The sequence below is a fragment of the Oncorhynchus mykiss genome, chromosome 13 (genome assembly GCF_013265735.2).
Source record: "Oncorhynchus mykiss isolate Arlee chromosome 13, USDA_OmykA_1.1, whole genome shotgun sequence".
In the NCBI taxonomy this organism is placed as follows: Eukaryota; Metazoa; Chordata; class Actinopteri; order Salmoniformes; family Salmonidae; genus Oncorhynchus; species Oncorhynchus mykiss.
Window position 1 is genome coordinate 25252495 of NC_048577.1, and position 17345 is coordinate 25269839.

General features: G+C 38.9%; 1 protein-coding gene across 5 annotated transcripts in view; it reads left to right on the forward strand.

Moving 5' to 3' along the window:
* LOC110486047 (CSC1-like protein 2) overlaps window positions 1-17345 on the forward strand; it is a 98676-nt gene that overhangs the window by 31959 nt on the left and 49372 nt on the right. For all 5 annotated transcript variants that reach the window (XM_036940690.1, XM_021557361.2, XM_021557362.2 and 2 more), the window contains 8 exons: window positions 2386-2528; window positions 4775-4826; window positions 5046-5154; window positions 5350-5420; window positions 10677-10757; window positions 14061-14184; window positions 14289-14422; window positions 14578-14715. In XM_036940690.1, coding sequence (XP_036796585.1) covers window positions 2386-2528; window positions 4775-4826; window positions 5046-5154; window positions 5350-5420; window positions 10677-10757; window positions 14061-14184; window positions 14289-14422; window positions 14578-14715 — 852 coding nt within the window. The remainder of the gene's footprint in view (window positions 1-2385; window positions 2529-4774; window positions 4827-5045; window positions 5155-5349; window positions 5421-10676; window positions 10758-14060; window positions 14185-14288; window positions 14423-14577; window positions 14716-17345) is intronic.

The following is a 17345-nucleotide window of genomic DNA, read 5'->3' on the forward strand; positions in this document are numbered from 1 at the left end:
TACGGGTCACAAAAAAAGCAAATTAGGTTTCAAAGTATTTTGCATATCTTTCAGAAAATCAAATAATATTGGAAGTACCTTCAGAAAGTATTCACATCCCTTTTTCCAGATGTTGTATTACAAAGTGGGATTAAGATGGATTTAATTGTCATTTTTTTTGGTCAACGATCTACACAAAATATTCAAGTCAAATTGGAAGAAATTCTAATATTTGTCAAATAAAAAATAAAAATAACACTAATGTATCTTGATTAGATAGGTTTTCAAACCCCCTGAGTCGATACATGTTAGAATCACTTGAGAGTTGTGGGCTGTGAGTATTTCTGGGTACGTCTCAGAGCTTTCCACACCTGAATTGTGCAACATTTAACCATTATTCTTTTCAAAATTCGTCAAGCTCTGTTAAACTGGTTGTTGATCATTGCTAGACAACCATTTTTTTTGGTCTTGCCGTAGATTGTCAAGCAAGAGTCATCTGTAACAATCACAGTCGTCTTGGTAAGCAATTCCAGTGTAGTTTTTGGCAGTGTCTGTTGGAAAGCAGACTGAACCAGGTTTTCCTCTAGAATTTTGTCTGTGCTTAGCTCCATTCAGTAAAAAAAAAAAACATGTATCCTGAAAAACTCCCCAGTCCATCACGATTACAAGCAAACCCATAACATGATGCAGTCATCACTATCCTTGTAAATATAGACCGTGGTACTCAGTAATGTTGTATTGAATTTACCCAAAACATAACATATTCAGGACAAAGAGTTAATTGCGTTGCCTATTTCTTTTGCAGTATTACTTTAGTGGCGTGTTGCAAACAGGATGCATGTTTTGCAATATTTGTATTCTGTACAGCCTTTTCACTCAGTCAATTAGGTTAGTATTGTGGAGTAACTGCAATCACAGCCATTCAATTTAATCCATTTTAAATTTAGTCTGTAACAAAAAAAAGTGGTAAAAATCGAGGGAGCTGAATACTTTCTGAAGGCACTGAATGCAAGTCATTTGAAAACACCAACGTGTTTATTTGATGGCTGCCAAATATTTGAAGAACCAAAAACTACAACAGCTAGTTGAATTAGTATACTAAATATATACTGAACAAAAATATAAACAACATGTAACGTATTGGTTTCATGAGCTGAATTAAAACACCCATGAAATGTTCCATAAGCACAAAATACTTATTTCTTACATTTTGTGAGTTTATTTCAATTGACGGATTTCCTTATGAACTGCAACTCTGTAAAATCTTTGAAGTTGTTGCATGTTGTTTTTATTTTTGTTCAGTGTATGATCATTAGCACATGGTTTGGAGGGCTCTTATACATGAATTTTAATATATATCCTAGAAATAAATACGCGGGGGACAGAGAATCATCTCAATATTAGAGTAGACCACTTTTGCCATTTCTAAATGTCTAACACATATATTTTCATAATGAGTGAGACACAAGGTAATATAATAACACTTGACATCAAGTTCGTATACATGTGTAAGTTACTGATTATTACAATAGCAACATTGGTGTTACATAGGACTTTTTTTTCCAAATAATTTGCATAATAGTAATCGTTATAAATACTCAACTCATTGCTATGAAATTATCAAAACGTTATTTAACAACATGCTAATAAAATGTTGCGCCAAAAGTAATTTGTTTTATTACACAGGCATAAGAACAGTTCAATGTTAACTAAATATGACTATTAAATGTCAAAAGGGAAAAAACGGAATTAACTACAGCCAAGGTAGGTTGAAAATCATTTTTAGTTTGTATTCTGTGTAAACTGTCCCTTTAAAGATGGTATAGTGTGTGTTTGAAACGAGCACTTACCCTCAGATGAAAAAATATGTTAAATTGTTTTTTCTAAGCATCCAACTTGATGTTTGCAAATGGCTTTGAATGTCTCTGCAGTATTTTCAGCTATCATAAAATCAATTGCAGCTTTCAGTTGATCTGCTGTCGGATAGATTGGAATAGTATAGGAAATTGTTTCTATCTGCAACATGCAGTTCCAGATACAGCCATACCATTTATTGTAGTCACCTCCAAGCAAACAATTTGTTTCTCCTAAAAAATTGTTACTTTGCACAAAGCATAGTTAAACTAGTTATCCCAGGTCTGCACATGACTAGGTCTCATGCTGGGCTTGTTGTGGTTAGAATGTAAAAAATGTTACCCCCTACCCCTTTCACCAAAAATAAGGTCAAAAAGTTTAAAAATAACTTTCTTGTCTCTGTGAAAATGGAGCTCAGCTTATACTCCAAAAGTGAACCCACTTCTATGGGCTCATATGAAAGAGTAGGTAAAATAAATGATATCTAGGGTCAAAGGTCAAAATTCCAGGTAGTCAAGGTCAGGGTGTTGATCCTGCCCTCACCCCACCTAGGGACGAGGAGATCCGGGAGAAGTGTGGTGAGGATGCTGTGCACTACCTTTCCTTCCAGCGCCACATCATCGGCCAGCTTGTGGTTGTTGGGGTTCTGTCTGTGGGCATCGTCCTGCCGGTCAACTTTTCTGGAGACCTTTTGGGTGAGTGTGCTAGATTTCGATTAATGATATGTACCTCTTGTTTACCTTATAAATCCCTTATTAATGAGATCACCTTAAGCTAAAGACACACTACATTGTTTTTGTCATATGAGACTGTACATAAATAATGTGACTTCAACAAAGAAATAAACAATGGAACAAGATGAAGGAAGGCGTATTCCATCAGATAGGCACATAGAAGTAGCATATCTGCTCTCCATTGTGCAGTTAACAGTTTACAAAATCTCCTATGACAACAAAAACACAAATGGTCCAATGGGTCCTTGTTTGGGTTTATGATATGGCAAAACAGCCCATTAAGGCATTTGCAGTGCCTTCAAAAAGTATTCAAACCCCGTGACTTATTTCACATTTTGTTGTTACAGCCTGAATTCAAAATGGAATCCCATCTACATACAATACACCATAATGAAAAAGTAAAAACATACTTGTAGAATTTTTTGCAAATATATTGAACACAACCCTCAGTCAATACATGTTAGAATCACGTTGGCATCCATTAAAGCTGTGAGTCTTTCTGAGTATGTCTCTAAGAAATTTGCACACTTGGATTGTACAATATTTGCATATTATTCTTTTCTAAAGTTCTTCAAGCACTGCCATAGATTTTTAAGCCAATTTAAGTCAAAACTGTAACTACGCCACCCAGGAACATTCAACATCATCTTGGTAAGCAATTCCATCATGTATTTGGCCTTGTGTTTTAGGATATTGGTCTACTGTACTGTGAATTTGTCTCCAAGTGTCTGTTGGATAGCACTGAACTAGGTTTTCCTTTAGGATTTTATCGGTGCTTAGCTCTATTACATTTATTTTTTTCCTAAACACTCCCTACTCCAATTTTTTACTTTTACCCCTTTTTATTCCGAATTCCGTGATATCCAATCGGTAGTTAGTCTTGTCTCATCGCTGCAACTCACCTATGGACTCAGGAGAGGCAAAGGTCGAGAAGCATGCATCCTCCGAAACAAGACCATACAAAGCCGCCCTGCTTCTTGACACACTGCTCGCTTAACGTGAAAGCCAGCTGTACCAATGTGTCGTTGGAAACACTGTCTAACTGATAACTGAAGTCAGCTTGCAGGCGCCCGGCCGGCCACAAGGTGTCGCTAGAGACAAGATGAGACGAGGAATTCCTGGCTGGCAAAACCAGGATGACGCTGGACCATTTGTGCGCCGCCTCATGGGTCTCCCGGTCACGGGATCGAACCCGAGGCTGTAGTGACACCTCGGCACTGAGAAAGTTAATTTCTTTGCCACATTTTTTGCTGTTTTACTTTAGTGCCTTATTGCAAACAAGATGCATATTTTGGAATATTTTTATTCTGTACAGGCTTCCTTGTCATCACTACCGACTTCCAAACTGCCTCTGGAAGCAACGTCAGTACAATAACTGTTTGTTGGGAGTTTCATGAAATGGGTTTCAATCGCCGAGCAGCCGCACACAAGCCTAAGATCACCATGCGCAATGCCAAGCGTCGGCTGGAGTGGCGTAAAGCTCGCCGCCACTGGACTCTGGAGCTGTGGAAATGCTTTCTCTGGAGTGATGAATCACGCTTCACCTTCTGGCAGTCCGATGGACTAATCTGGGTTTGGCGGATGCCAGGAGAATGCTACCTGTCCCAATTCCTAGTGGCAACTGTAAAGTTTGGTGAAGGAGGAATAATGGTCTGGGGCAGTTTTTCATTGTTCAGTTTGGGGAAGGCCCTGTCCTGTTTCAGCATGACAATGCCCCTGTGCACAAAGCAAGGCCTATACAGAAATGTTGTCAAAATCAGTGTGGAAGAACTTGACAGGTCTGCATAGAACCCTGACCTCAATCCCATCAAATACCTTTGGGATGAATTGGAATGCCGACTGCGAGCCAGGCGTAATCGTTCAACATTAGTGGCTGAATGGAAGCAAGTACACGTAGCAGTGTTCCAATATCTAGCGGAAAGCCTTCCCAGAAGAGTGTAGGCTGTTATTGCAGCAAAGAGGGGACCAACTTCATGTTAATGCCCTTGATTTTGGAATGAGATATTCAACGAGCAGGTGTCTGCATATTTTTGGTCACGTAGTGTATCTCGGCTCTTAGGTTGTATTCTTTGGCAGACTACTTTGTTTAGGTTGACTATCAGTCTTATTTAAATTGACAAACCGATAACTAACTACAGACAATATAAATAGTTAAAGGTAATTTCACAAGGAAACGTCTATATACATTGTTCTCTTTTTGTCAGCAGAAAATAATGCATACAGCTTTGGGCGGACCACTATAGCAAACCTGAAGTCTGGGTTGGTACATATTTTATAACATGCTTTTATATAGTTGGTTATTAAACCAATGGCATTATTTGAAAATAAAGAATGATTGGTAGTTACGGACAATCCCAGCAGGCAAAACTGGTTGCAATGTTTTGTGACATCATGATCAGATGATTATATGCTAATTGTAATGTTTTTAGACATATTTTAACCAACACATGTTTAAAACCTCTTCTGCATTTTTCTCAGGACTAACCTCTTGTGGCTCCACACTTCGTTTGCATTCATATACCTGCTTCTGACTGTGTACAGCATGAGACGACACACTTCCAAGATGCATTACAAGGAGGACGACCTGGTAAAGTTGATTTTATTTTATTTGTTTATCCAGCTTAGTCAAAATCAGATGAATGCAAAGTCCACTTAATCAGTGGGGCCACTATAGGAACATTTGGAATGTAATTGTTCTGATGTACAGTAAATGTCAACATCTGATTAACAGATGTGTTATTTTCAGCAGTCATAAATCAAGGCATATGCTCTTTTTTTCCAGGTGAAACGCACTTTATTTATCAATGGGATCTCCAAATATGCCGAAGAGGTCCACATAAAACAACACTTTGAGTAAGCGTTTCTCTGGTTTCATTTCCTGTCAGGCATCAGCAAGGCATTGGCTTGCACCTGCATGTGTGGTAAATTCTACAGTATGGTCAGAATTTATTGACGTCATTGATAAAGATGATCAATAATGACTGTGTAAAGTAAATAATCCAAATACTGACCTATATTGTATGCAAAAAAAAAAGGGAAATTATATTTCATACTAATACAATTGTTCCGAGAAAGAGATTTTGTTTTACCAGCAATATTTATTTTCTCAAAAGGGAAAGGTGTCAAAATGATTCACACCCCCAAAGACTTATAAATAAGGTAGTCCTTGGTCCTATATTCCTAGCATGCAGTGACTACATCAAGCTTGTGACCCTACAAATGCATTTGCAGTTCCTTTTGGTTGTGTTTCCGATTATGTTGTGCCCAATATAAATTAATGGTAAGTAATGTGTTGTCATTTTGTAGTTAATTCTATTGTAAATAAGAACAGAATGTTTCTAAACACATTCAAAACATATGTTTCTTAACATTACCAGTAACAGGGGGAGGTTAGCATGTCTTGGGGGTATGATCTCACTCATTATTCACGATTAATTCAGGATTATCTGTAACATGGTAGCTTAAGTGTTTAGAAAAATGGTATATTCTGATTTACAGTAAAAGTGACTCAAATGACACAGTACATTATTTTCCATTTCATTTATATTGGGCATAAAATCATCTTAAACACAAAATAACTAAATGCGTCCAACAAGTTTGTAGAGTCACATGCTTGATGTAGTCATTTCATGCTTGGAATAAGGGACCAAATACTACATATTTTACTACTTTATTAAAAAGAATATGTATGGGTGTAAATCATTTTGACCCTTTTTTAGAGAAAAAAAATATTACTTGTTTAACTAAATGTATTTCTCTGAAGAATTGTATTGTTAGACAATATTTTTTTTGTTTTATATCAACAATGACAAGCCACGGGGGTCTCACAACTTGGATGGAAAATTACTGAGGATAATAGTGGATGATATTGACACTCCTATTTGCCATATCTTCAGTCTAAGCCTACTAGAAAGTTTGCCCCCAGGCCTGGAGGGAAGCAAAAGTAATTCCGCTACCCAAGAATAGTAAAGCCCCCTTTACTGGCTCAAATAGCTGATCAATCAGCCTATTACCAACTCTTGATAAATATTTGGAAAAAATTGTTTAAGAACAGTGCTATTTTACTGTAAACAAATTAACACGAATCTCCGCATGCTTATAGAGAAGGACATTCAACATGCACTGCACTTACACAAATGACTGATGATTGGCTGAGAGAAATGATGTTAGAGATTGTGCGAGCTGTTTTGTTAGACTTTAGTACGGCTTTTGACATTATTGATCATAGTCTGCTGATGGAAAAACATGAGTTATGGCTTTACACCCCCTGCTATATTTTGGATAAGGAGTTAACTGTCTAACAGAACAGTGTGTTAACTTAATGGAAGCCTCTCCAACACAATCCAGGTAGAATCAGGAATTTCCGAGGTTGGCTGTCCTAGACCCCTTACTTTTCTCAATCTTTACTAACGAAATGCCACTGGCTTTGAGTAAAGCCTTTTTAACAACACTATCAACAAGGCAGGTCCTACAGGCTCTAGTTTTGTTGCACCGGGACCACTGTTCAGTTGTGTGGTCAGGTGAAACACAGAGACTTCAGAGAATTACAATTGACTCAGAACAAGGCAGCACGGCGAGCCCTTAAATGTGCACGGAGAGCTAACATGAATGATATACATGTACATCTCTCATGGCTCAAAGTGGAAGAGAGATTGACTTCATCACCACTTATTTTTGTAAGAAGTGTTGACCAGCTGAATGCACTGAGGTGTATGTTTTTAAACCACTAGCACACAGCTCAGACACCCATGCATACCCCGCAAGACATGCCACCAAAGGTCTCTTCACAATCCCCAAGTCAAGAACAGACTATGGGAGGCGCACAGTACTACATAGAGCCATTGCTACATGGAACTCTATTCCACATCAGGTAACTGATGCAAGCAGTAGAATCAGATTTAAAATACATTTAAGATAAAAACACCTTATGGAACAGCGGGGACTGTGAAGACGCGCTCACACAGGCACATAAGACACACACTCTACACTCGTACACATGGATGTTGTTTTGTAAATATGTGATAGTGGCCTGAGGGAACACACTTAATGTATTGGGTAAAGTGTTACGAAATGTAATGTCATGTAATATTTGAAATGGTATAAAACGGCATTAATGTTGCTGGACCCCAGGAAGAGTAGCTGGCGCCTTGGCAGCAGGTAATGGGGATCCTTAATAAATACCAGTCCCAATTTTTTTTGAGCATAATATAAAGCTCAGTCTTTGAATTTTATACAGTCATTATTGCTCATCTTAATCAAGGGTGTCAATAATTTCCGACCCCACTGTATGTGCCAAAAAAAGTATTCATACCCCTTGACTTATTCCATATTTCTTTGTTACAGTATGAACTCAAAATGGATTCAAATATAACATCTCACCCAACCACACACAATACCCCATAATGACAAAGTGAGAACATGTTTTTAGAAAGATTTACAAATGTATTGAAAATGAAATACAGAAATATCTCATTAACGTAAGTATTCACACCCCTTTGCTATGACACTCCAATTTCCTTTGGTCATCCTTGAGCTGTTACTACAACCTGATTTTTAAGTATTCAATTGTTTGGACATTTAGAAAGAAACACAATTGACAATTCTTGTCAGAGTATAAATCATAACATGAAGTCCAAGAAACTGTCTGTAGATATCTGAAATTGAACTGTGATGAGGCGTACAGTATATGAAATCCAATTCTATTTGTCACATGCACCGAATACAACAGGTGTAGTAGACCTTACAGTGAAATGTTTACTTACAAGCCGGTAAAAGTAACAAATAATTAAACAGCAGCAGTAAAATAACAAGGGAGGCTATAATATTGGGGATACTGGTACAGAGTCAATGTGAGGGGGCACTGGTTAGTCGAGGTAATTGAGTTAATAATGTACATATAGGTAGAGTTAAAGTGACTATGCATAGATTATAAACAGAGTAGCAGCAGCGTAAAAGAGCGGTCTGGGTTGCCCTTTGATTAGCTGTTCAGGCTAGCCCTTTGATTAGCTGTTCAGGCTAGCCCTTTGATTAGCTGTTCAGGCTAGCCCTTTGATTAGCTGTTCAGGCTAGCCCTTTGATTAGCTGTTCAGGCTAGCCCTTTGATTAGCTGTTCAGGCTAGCCCTTTGATTAGCTGTTCAGGTGTATTATGGCTAGTTGGTAGAAGCTGTTAAGAAGCCTTTTGGATCTCGACTTGGCACTCCGGTACCGCTGGGGACGGTGTCGTGGAAATTCAACATTAAGGACTCAGTCAAAGTTAATGAACAGATGTATTATCATGGTCGGAGAGGTTACAACAAACTTAATACTCAAAGTACAAGTCTGTCAGAAGCTGTGAAGGGATGCTCTTCCTTCAGCACTCTTTATGCTCATGCACAAACTAGGCGTCTCTGCTCTCGGGGTGCAATAGGCTGACCATGACCTTTCACACGCAGTTTCTAGGCGTTGGGCCAAAGTAACAATGTGTTCCCATCCTAACACAATAACAAGAAACAATATGCTACATGTAGTCACGCATTTGCAGACACACAGAGGACACTAAACATTTCCACTACAAAGGATATAAAACAATTTCTAGAGGTATTGAAAGTTTCCAAGAGTACGGTGGTCTCCATCATTGGGAAATTGAAAACAACTACCCAGCTGGCTGTCCATACGCATAAGGCAAAAGATTATGTGGTCTGATGAGACCAAAATTGAACTCTTTGGCCTGAATGCAAAGCACTATATCTGGAGAAAATCAGGCACAGCTCATCACCTGTCTAACACCACCCTACTGTGACGCATGGTGGTGGCAGCATGCTTTGGGGATGCTTTTCAGTGGCAGGTACTGTGAGCCTGGTAAGGATAGAGGGGAACAATGAATGTATCCAAATGCAGGCAAATCCTTGATGAGAACCTGCTTCACAGTGCAAAAGACCTTAAACCAGTGTAAAGATTTACTTTCCAACTGGACAATGACCCCAAGCATACAGCCAAAGCAATGTTGGAATGGCTTTCGAAGAAAAATGTGAACGTCCTTGAGTGGCCCAGGCAAAGCCCAGACTTGAATACTATTGAAAATCTGTGGAAATACTTTAAGATTACTGTTCAATGCTGCTCCCCATATAATTTAACAGCGCTTGAGAGAATCTGCAAGGAAGAATTGGAGGAAATCCCCAAATCCAGATATGCAAAGCTGATACAAGATGACTCAAAGCTGTAATTTTGGCCAAAGGTGTGAATACTTATGGAAATTAGATATTGCCGCATTTATTTTTCAATACATTAGCAAACATTTCTAAAAACAACAACAACATTTAATCCATTTTGAATTCAGGCTGTCCATTTTGAATACTTTCTGAAGGCGCTGTATGTAGGAAGTGGGTGAAGATCAGTGGTGTAAAGTACTTAAGTAAGAATACTTTAAAGTACTACATAAGTTGTTTTGGGGGGTATATGTACTTTACTATTTATATGTTTTACTACTTTTACTCCATTACATTCATAAAGATATGTTATTATTAGACATCAGGGATCCTATGGAAAGGAGAAGGGCCACAGTCTGGTACAAGTCAACAGGACAGCCGTGAGTTGGGGAGGAGTGAGGAATTTGGGCTGAGGTCAGGTCTGATGAAGTGAGGAAGAATAGATCACTAATGTTTTGTCTAGCAACAGAGGTGTATTGGCTGTTCAGATGTGTAAGAAGGACACTCGGCATAGGAGGAATAGTTCAATTGCTTGTGTGAATGTCTTTGTCTGTTCAGCTGTCTGACCCATTGGGTGAATAAACTTGGTTTGAGATTTTCCTAGTTGTCTGTCAGGTTGTACCCTGTTATTTAGAACGTAACACAGGAAAGTTGTATAATTCACACACTTAACAAGTGAACATCCCTGGTCATCGCCATGCCTTTGATCTGGCAGATTCACTAAACACACATGCTTCATTTGTAAATGATGTCTTGAGTGTTGGAGTGTTCCCCTGGCTATCTGTAAATTTAAAAAACAAAGTTGTGCCATCTGGTTTGCTTAATATAAAAAAAATGTCACTACATTTTAAGATCACTGACTTTATCAACTCGTTATAGTATGGTAATTGTTCTGTTTTGTTTTCTCTTGCCATTGTCCCACAGACAAGCCTATGAGAACTGCACTGTTCTGGATGCTCGAATCTGCTACAACGTAGCCAAACTCATGTCCCTGAATGCTGAGAGGTGAGACCTTTACCTGCTGTTGTGTTCATTCTCACTGCTTAGTCACAATTTCAGCCCCGAACATATCCAACCCTCACTACATAAAATGGCTTTGCTTGACAAAATTGTACAGATGAAGGATTATACGGCGGCCCAGCCCCTGAAGTGAATCTACACTGTATGCAAAGATTTTATTTTGTCTTAAGAATTTAGCCTTCTCTGTGTTGCTCTCCACATACCCCATTCTGTCACACCTCTGTAAAGCAGAGGTTCTGTTGTCTTTATATCCTGCGGGTCTGATATGATTGGAAGTTAACTCAACAGTAATGCCATTGGTCAACAAGTCAGATTCTTATAAAAAAAAGCTCCTAGATTCATTGTCTCTTTCTCTTTGTTCTTGACCTGCGTTTGTGAAATATACAGTCTTTCTACCTCTCTCTCCCCCAAGAGCTATGGCACAAGCCATGACTTCTCTCTTGTTCCCGGCCTGATCATACCTACAATAAGGCTTTGTAACTTAAGCTTGTGCCTTGTACAAGTTTTTCATTTATTTGACAATAATATTACAGTTTTTTGCCTTTTGAAAGACAACTTTCTTGATAGCCTATTACTGTAAGTCAACTACAGTTTCTTGCATTTTGCTAAATAATCTTTATGGAGTCAAACATTTTTAATAGGATAATTACATAGTCTTGTCACGTGAGGTATATTCTATAGCCTATATTATAAATATGACTTCCCATTTAATTTGATCACTCTTTTGTTGCTTTGATTTTCCTGCGCTGCAATGCAGATGAGTGATTGAACATATTTTCACTGAAACCCGCGCTAACACACATTATCAGTATTCCACTTCATGTAGCCTCGTTTTGATCCAGCTACATGATGGACTAAACGTACAAATCCGGTTTATTCAGGATTATTATTTTCCTCCGACAATACCGGTCTAATTAAGATCCTACATCTGTAGTTACTGTAGAAGAACTCCAGGTGGAATTTATTCCTGTCTTTTTGAAGGGGAAAAAAAGGGCTCAAAAGCAAAAACATTGTTGGAGATATACATTTAATTCATTACCTCCTCACTCTCAACAAATGGGCCAACAAGGCAAGTGTAATGTTCATAAAATAGTGTTTGAATTGTATATGGAGACACAGGGTTGAGGAGTAACTACATGGGGAGTAACTAATCCTTAACTCTAACTTTAACCATTCAGAGTTGATGCCTGTGGTGTAAAAATACTTTAAAGTACTACTTAAGTAGTTTTTTTGGTATCTGTATTTTACTTTATTATTTATATTTTTGACAGCGTTTACTTCACTCCATTCCTAAAGAAAATAATGTACTTTTTACACCATACATTTTCCTTGACACCCAAAAGTACCCCGCTACATTTTGAATGCTTAACAGGACAGGAAAATAGTCCAATTTACACACTTATCAAGAGAACATCCCTGCTCATCCCTACTGCCTCTGATCTGGCAGACTCACTAAATACAAATGCTTTACTTGTAAATTAAGTCTGAAGCTGTGCCCCTGGCCTATCCGTAAATAACGAAGACAATCACGCCTTCAGGTTTGCCTAATATAAGGATTTTGAAATGATTTATACTTTTACTTGTGATACTTAAGTATATTTAAAATCAAATACTTTTTCACTTTTACTCAAGTAGCATTTTACTGTGTGACTTTTACTTGAGTAAAAGTAAAGATACCTTAACAGAAAATGACTCAAGTATGACAATTGGGTACTTTTTCCATCACTGGTTAATGCCTAACCTTAAGAATGTGGATTTAATGCCTACACTTAGATTACTTTACTGAGTTTGGGTAATCCATAAATACCGTTTACTGATTAGAATTTTGGATAGTTAACTGTAACAGATTACATTTAGAAAGTAACTGTTACATGTTTACTTCTTGGATTACATTTAAATGCAGAAACGATGATTGAGAAAAAATACATTAACTCCTTTGTTTTCTCAATGACATGTCAATTCAGCATTGGAAAAAGTTTGTTCCAGGTGAGCGAGTCTGACCACAAATCCGAGACCACTATGATGACACACCAAATGTGTTTGATGGTTTATTTTTGTCTTCTAATGCCTCTTCAAGGAATAATCCACGCAAACTATATTTGGGTATTTTTTTAATTTAGTTTAATTAATACAGTGATGTGGCAAGTTACACTTTGCTTCTTGAAAATCCTATATCTTGAACAGGTAGTTCACCCGTGATACAAGTCAGGATTCAACATTCATCCATCCATGTCTGAGGATGTCGGAACCAGCCACTAGGGGCAACAGTGAGCTCTGTTACCATCAAGTAGGCTTTGGTTTTGCTAGGGTGTTGTGAATGGAGATGGTGGATGGGTGTCTGCCTCTGGTTCCAAAGGTTGCATGTCTGAATCCACCGATAGAAAGTTGTTTTTTTATATTTTTGTTCTAAGCCTATTACAAACCTTAACCATTCGGAGTTAATGCCTAAACTTAGATTACTTAATAGAGTTTGGGTAATCCAAAAGTTACTTTACTGATTATAATGTTGGATAGGTAACTGTAATTCATTACACTTAGAAAATAACCTGTAGACAAACCCCTTTAAACAAAGTTAGTCAAAGTTATGGACACTGTTGCAAAGACATGTTATCTGTGTGACCTAAAAGATATCGGAGGAGAGAGGCCTTATTTTTTTAGGTCAGTGAGTTCTGATGACTGAAGTAGCCCTTGATGACTCAGCAGTGGCCATCTTGATCTCCTCCTACTCTCCCACTGATGCTAAACACTATTGATCTCCAGTGGCTGGGGAAATCCTCCATGCTACTGGAATTGATTGCCAAAGTTAGGTGTCGGAATGCACCCACCCGAAGTCTTGAGCCTTACTTTGTCTGTTGTACCAGTCAAAAGTTTGGTTACCACATGATTCAATATGTGTTGTTTAATAGTTTTGATGTCTTCACTATTATTGTACAATGTAGCAAATAGTCCAAATTAACAAAATCCCTGGAATGAGTAGGTCTGTCCTAACTTCTGAACTTCTGACTGGTGCTATATGTGTGAGCGTGTATATGCATGTTCGCGAGTGTATATACGGATCAAATCAAATCAAATGTATTTATATAGCCCTTCGTACATCAGCTGATATCTCAAAGTGCTGTACAGAAACCCAGCCTAAAACCCCAAACAGCTAGCAATGCAGGTGTAGAAGCTCTGATTAGATTGTGTGGTCGTAATGGATGTCACCATGCATGTGTGCAGAATTGTGTGTTGTGTGCACCATGTGTAGAGCTTATAATATGATTTTTGTGTGCGTGTGTTGCCTCACAGGAAGAAGACAGAGCGCAGTTTAAAGTTCTTCACTGATCTCATGGCCAAAGAGCACATGCCCACCATGGTCAACCCCAAACCCTGTGGGCACCTCTGCTGCTGTGTCATCAAAGGCTGTGAGCAGGTTCGACACCCAGAAAACCACCAAATGTTTTAGGCTGTACCTTTAGGCAATGAAAATTGGACTACTGTGCAATGTTATGTAAATTATAATCTGTCATATTTCAGGAAGAGGCGGTGAGCTTCTATACTAAGCGGGAGGCCAAACTGAAGGAGGACTACAGAAAGGAGAAAGAGAAGGTCAACACCAAACCCCTTGGCATGGCGTTCGTCACTTTCCAGAATGAGGCCATGACCGCAATGTGAGTCGATCTTAACATAATTTGATGTTTGTGCTATATCTGACCAGGATGGTCTTTCAAACCGCCTCAGTAGATCAGTGCCATCACCAAATGCCATATGTAATAAAAGCTTGTGTAGCCTACTCAATTTCCCTGCCATTTACCGCTTATCACAGAATCCTAAAGGACTTCAATGCCTGCCAATGCCATGGCTGCACTTGTCGCCAAGAGCCCAAGTCATCCCAGTTCAGTGAAAGTCTCCACGTCTACAACTGGAGTGTGAGCTATGCTCCTGACCCTCAGAACGTGCGCTGGTAAGAGACAGTGTCCTGCACAGGGTGGGCCAGCCATAGAATTTAGAATATAATACTCATTCTATTTCTATGGGGCTAGCACAAACTATGATGTTGAGGTAGAACAAAGGAGGGCATCAGAATGGCTAAAAAGGGACTCTTCTCATCAAATCCATTTTTATTGGACACATACACATGGTTAGCAGATGTTATATCGAGTGTAGCGAACTGCTTGTGCTTCTAGTTCTGACAGTGCAGCAATGTCTAACATGTAATCTAACAATTCCACAACAACTACCTAATACACACAAATCTAAGTAAAGGAATGGAATAAGAATATATACATATAAATATATGGATGAGCAATGACAGAGCGGCATAGGCAAGGCACAATAGAGGGTATAAAATACAGTATATACATAAGAGATGAGTAATGCAAGATATGTGAACATTAAAGTGGCATTACTAAATTGACTAGTGATCCATTTATTAAAGTGGCCAATGATTTCAAGTCTGTATGTAGGCAGCAACCTCTCTGTGTTAGTGATGGCTGTTTAACAGTCTGATGGCCTTGAGCTAGAAGCTGTTTTTCATTCTCTCGGTACCAGCTTTGATGCACCTATTCTGACCTGACTGCCTGGATGGTAGCGGGGTGAACAGGCAGTGGCTCGGGTGGTTGTTGTCCTTGATGATCATTTTGGTCTTCCTGTGACATCGGGTGGTGTAGGTGTCCTGGAGGGCAGGTAGTTTGTCCCCGGTGATACGTTGTGCAAACTGCACCACCCTCTGGAGAGCATTGCGGTTGTGGGCGGTGCAGTTGCCATACCAGGAGGTCATACAGGATGCTCTCAATTATGCATCTGTAAAAGTTTGTGATGGTTTTAGGTGACAAGCTAAATTTCTTCAGCCCCCTGACTCCTTCTTCACCACACTCTCTGAAGGTGGACCATTTCAGTTTATCTGTGATGTGCCATTTCAGTTTGTCCGTGATGTGAAGTGCTGAGTAATCCTTTCTGTAGAACGACTACACTCCACACCTTTGCACTCAAGGACAAAATGTGGCTATGGAAAGGAGGGGATGGTGTGATGATAGGTATTTGTCCAAAACTCATTAGTGATCCTCAGCCCCCCTTGACCTCCAGTCAGCTCTTTTCCTGAAACCGTGACTTTGGAGCTTTGCGGTTTACTGAATGCTTGCCAATAACTTAATAACCCACTCAGTCTCCGCCCATGCTTAGCTGGCTCCACATCGAATAAAACGTTTTGTCACATGCGCCGAATACAACAGGTGTAGACTTTACCGCTACATGCTTACTTACGAGCTCTTTTCCAACACTGCAGAGTTAAAAAGTAAGACAAATTTGCGAAAAAAAAAAGGAAATAGTAACACAATAAAATAACAAGAACAATGTTATATAAAAGAAGTACTGTTACCAAGTCAATGTTTTAGGGGCTACGAGGTAGTTGAGGTAATATGTACAGTCGTGGCCAAAAGTTGAGAGAATGACACAAATATTAATTTTCACAGTCTGTTGCCTCAGTTTGTATGATGACAATTTGCACATACTCCAGAATGTTATAAAGAGTGATCAGATTAATTGCAATTAATTGCAAAGTCCCTCTTTGCGATGCAAATGAACTGAATCCCCCAAAAACATTTCCACTGCATTTCAGCCCTGCCACAAATTGTCAATAAAAGCCTTTGACACTTATGAAATGCTTGTAATTATACTTAAGTATTCCAAAGAAACATCTGACATAAATATCTAAAGAAACTGAAGCAGCAAACTTTGTGGAAATTAATATTTGTGTCATTCTCAACTTTTGGCCACGACTGTACATATAGGTAGGGTTAAAAGTTACTTGGCAATCAAAATAGATAATAAACAGTGTAACAGCAGCGTATGTGAAGAGTGTGTGTGTGTGTGTGGCATCAATATGCATGCGTGTGTTGGAATTTTAGTGTAGTACAGTGCCTTGCGAAAGTATTCGGCCCCCTTGAATTTTGCGACCTTTTGCCACATTTCAGGCTTCAAACATAAAGATATAAAACTGTATTTTTTTGTGAAGAATCAACAACAAGTGGGACACAATCATGAAGTGGAACGACATTTATTGGATATTTCAAACTTTTTTAACAAATCAAAAACTGAAAAATTGGGCGTGCAAAATTATTCAGCCCCCTTAAGTTAATACTTTGTAGCGCCACCTTTTGCTGCGATTACAGCTGTAAGTCGCTTGGGGTATGTCTCTATCAGTTTTGCACATCGAGAGACTGACATTTTTTCCCATTCCTCCTTGCAAAACAGCTCGAGCTCAGTGAGGTTGGATGGAGAGCATTTGTGAACAGCAGTTTTCAGTTCTTTCCACAGATTCTCGATTGGATTCAGGTCTGGACTTTGACTTGGCCATTCTAACACCTGGATATGTTTATTTTTGAACCATTCCATTGTAGATTTTGCTTTATGTTTTGGATCATTGTCTTGTTGGAAGACAAATCTCCGTCCCAGTCTCGGGTCTTTTGCAGACTCCATCAGGTTTTCTTCCAGAATGGTCCTGTATTTGGCTCCATCCATCTTCCCATCAATTTTAACCATCTTCCCTGTCCCTGCTGAAGAAAAGCAGGCCCAAACCATGATGCTGCCACCACC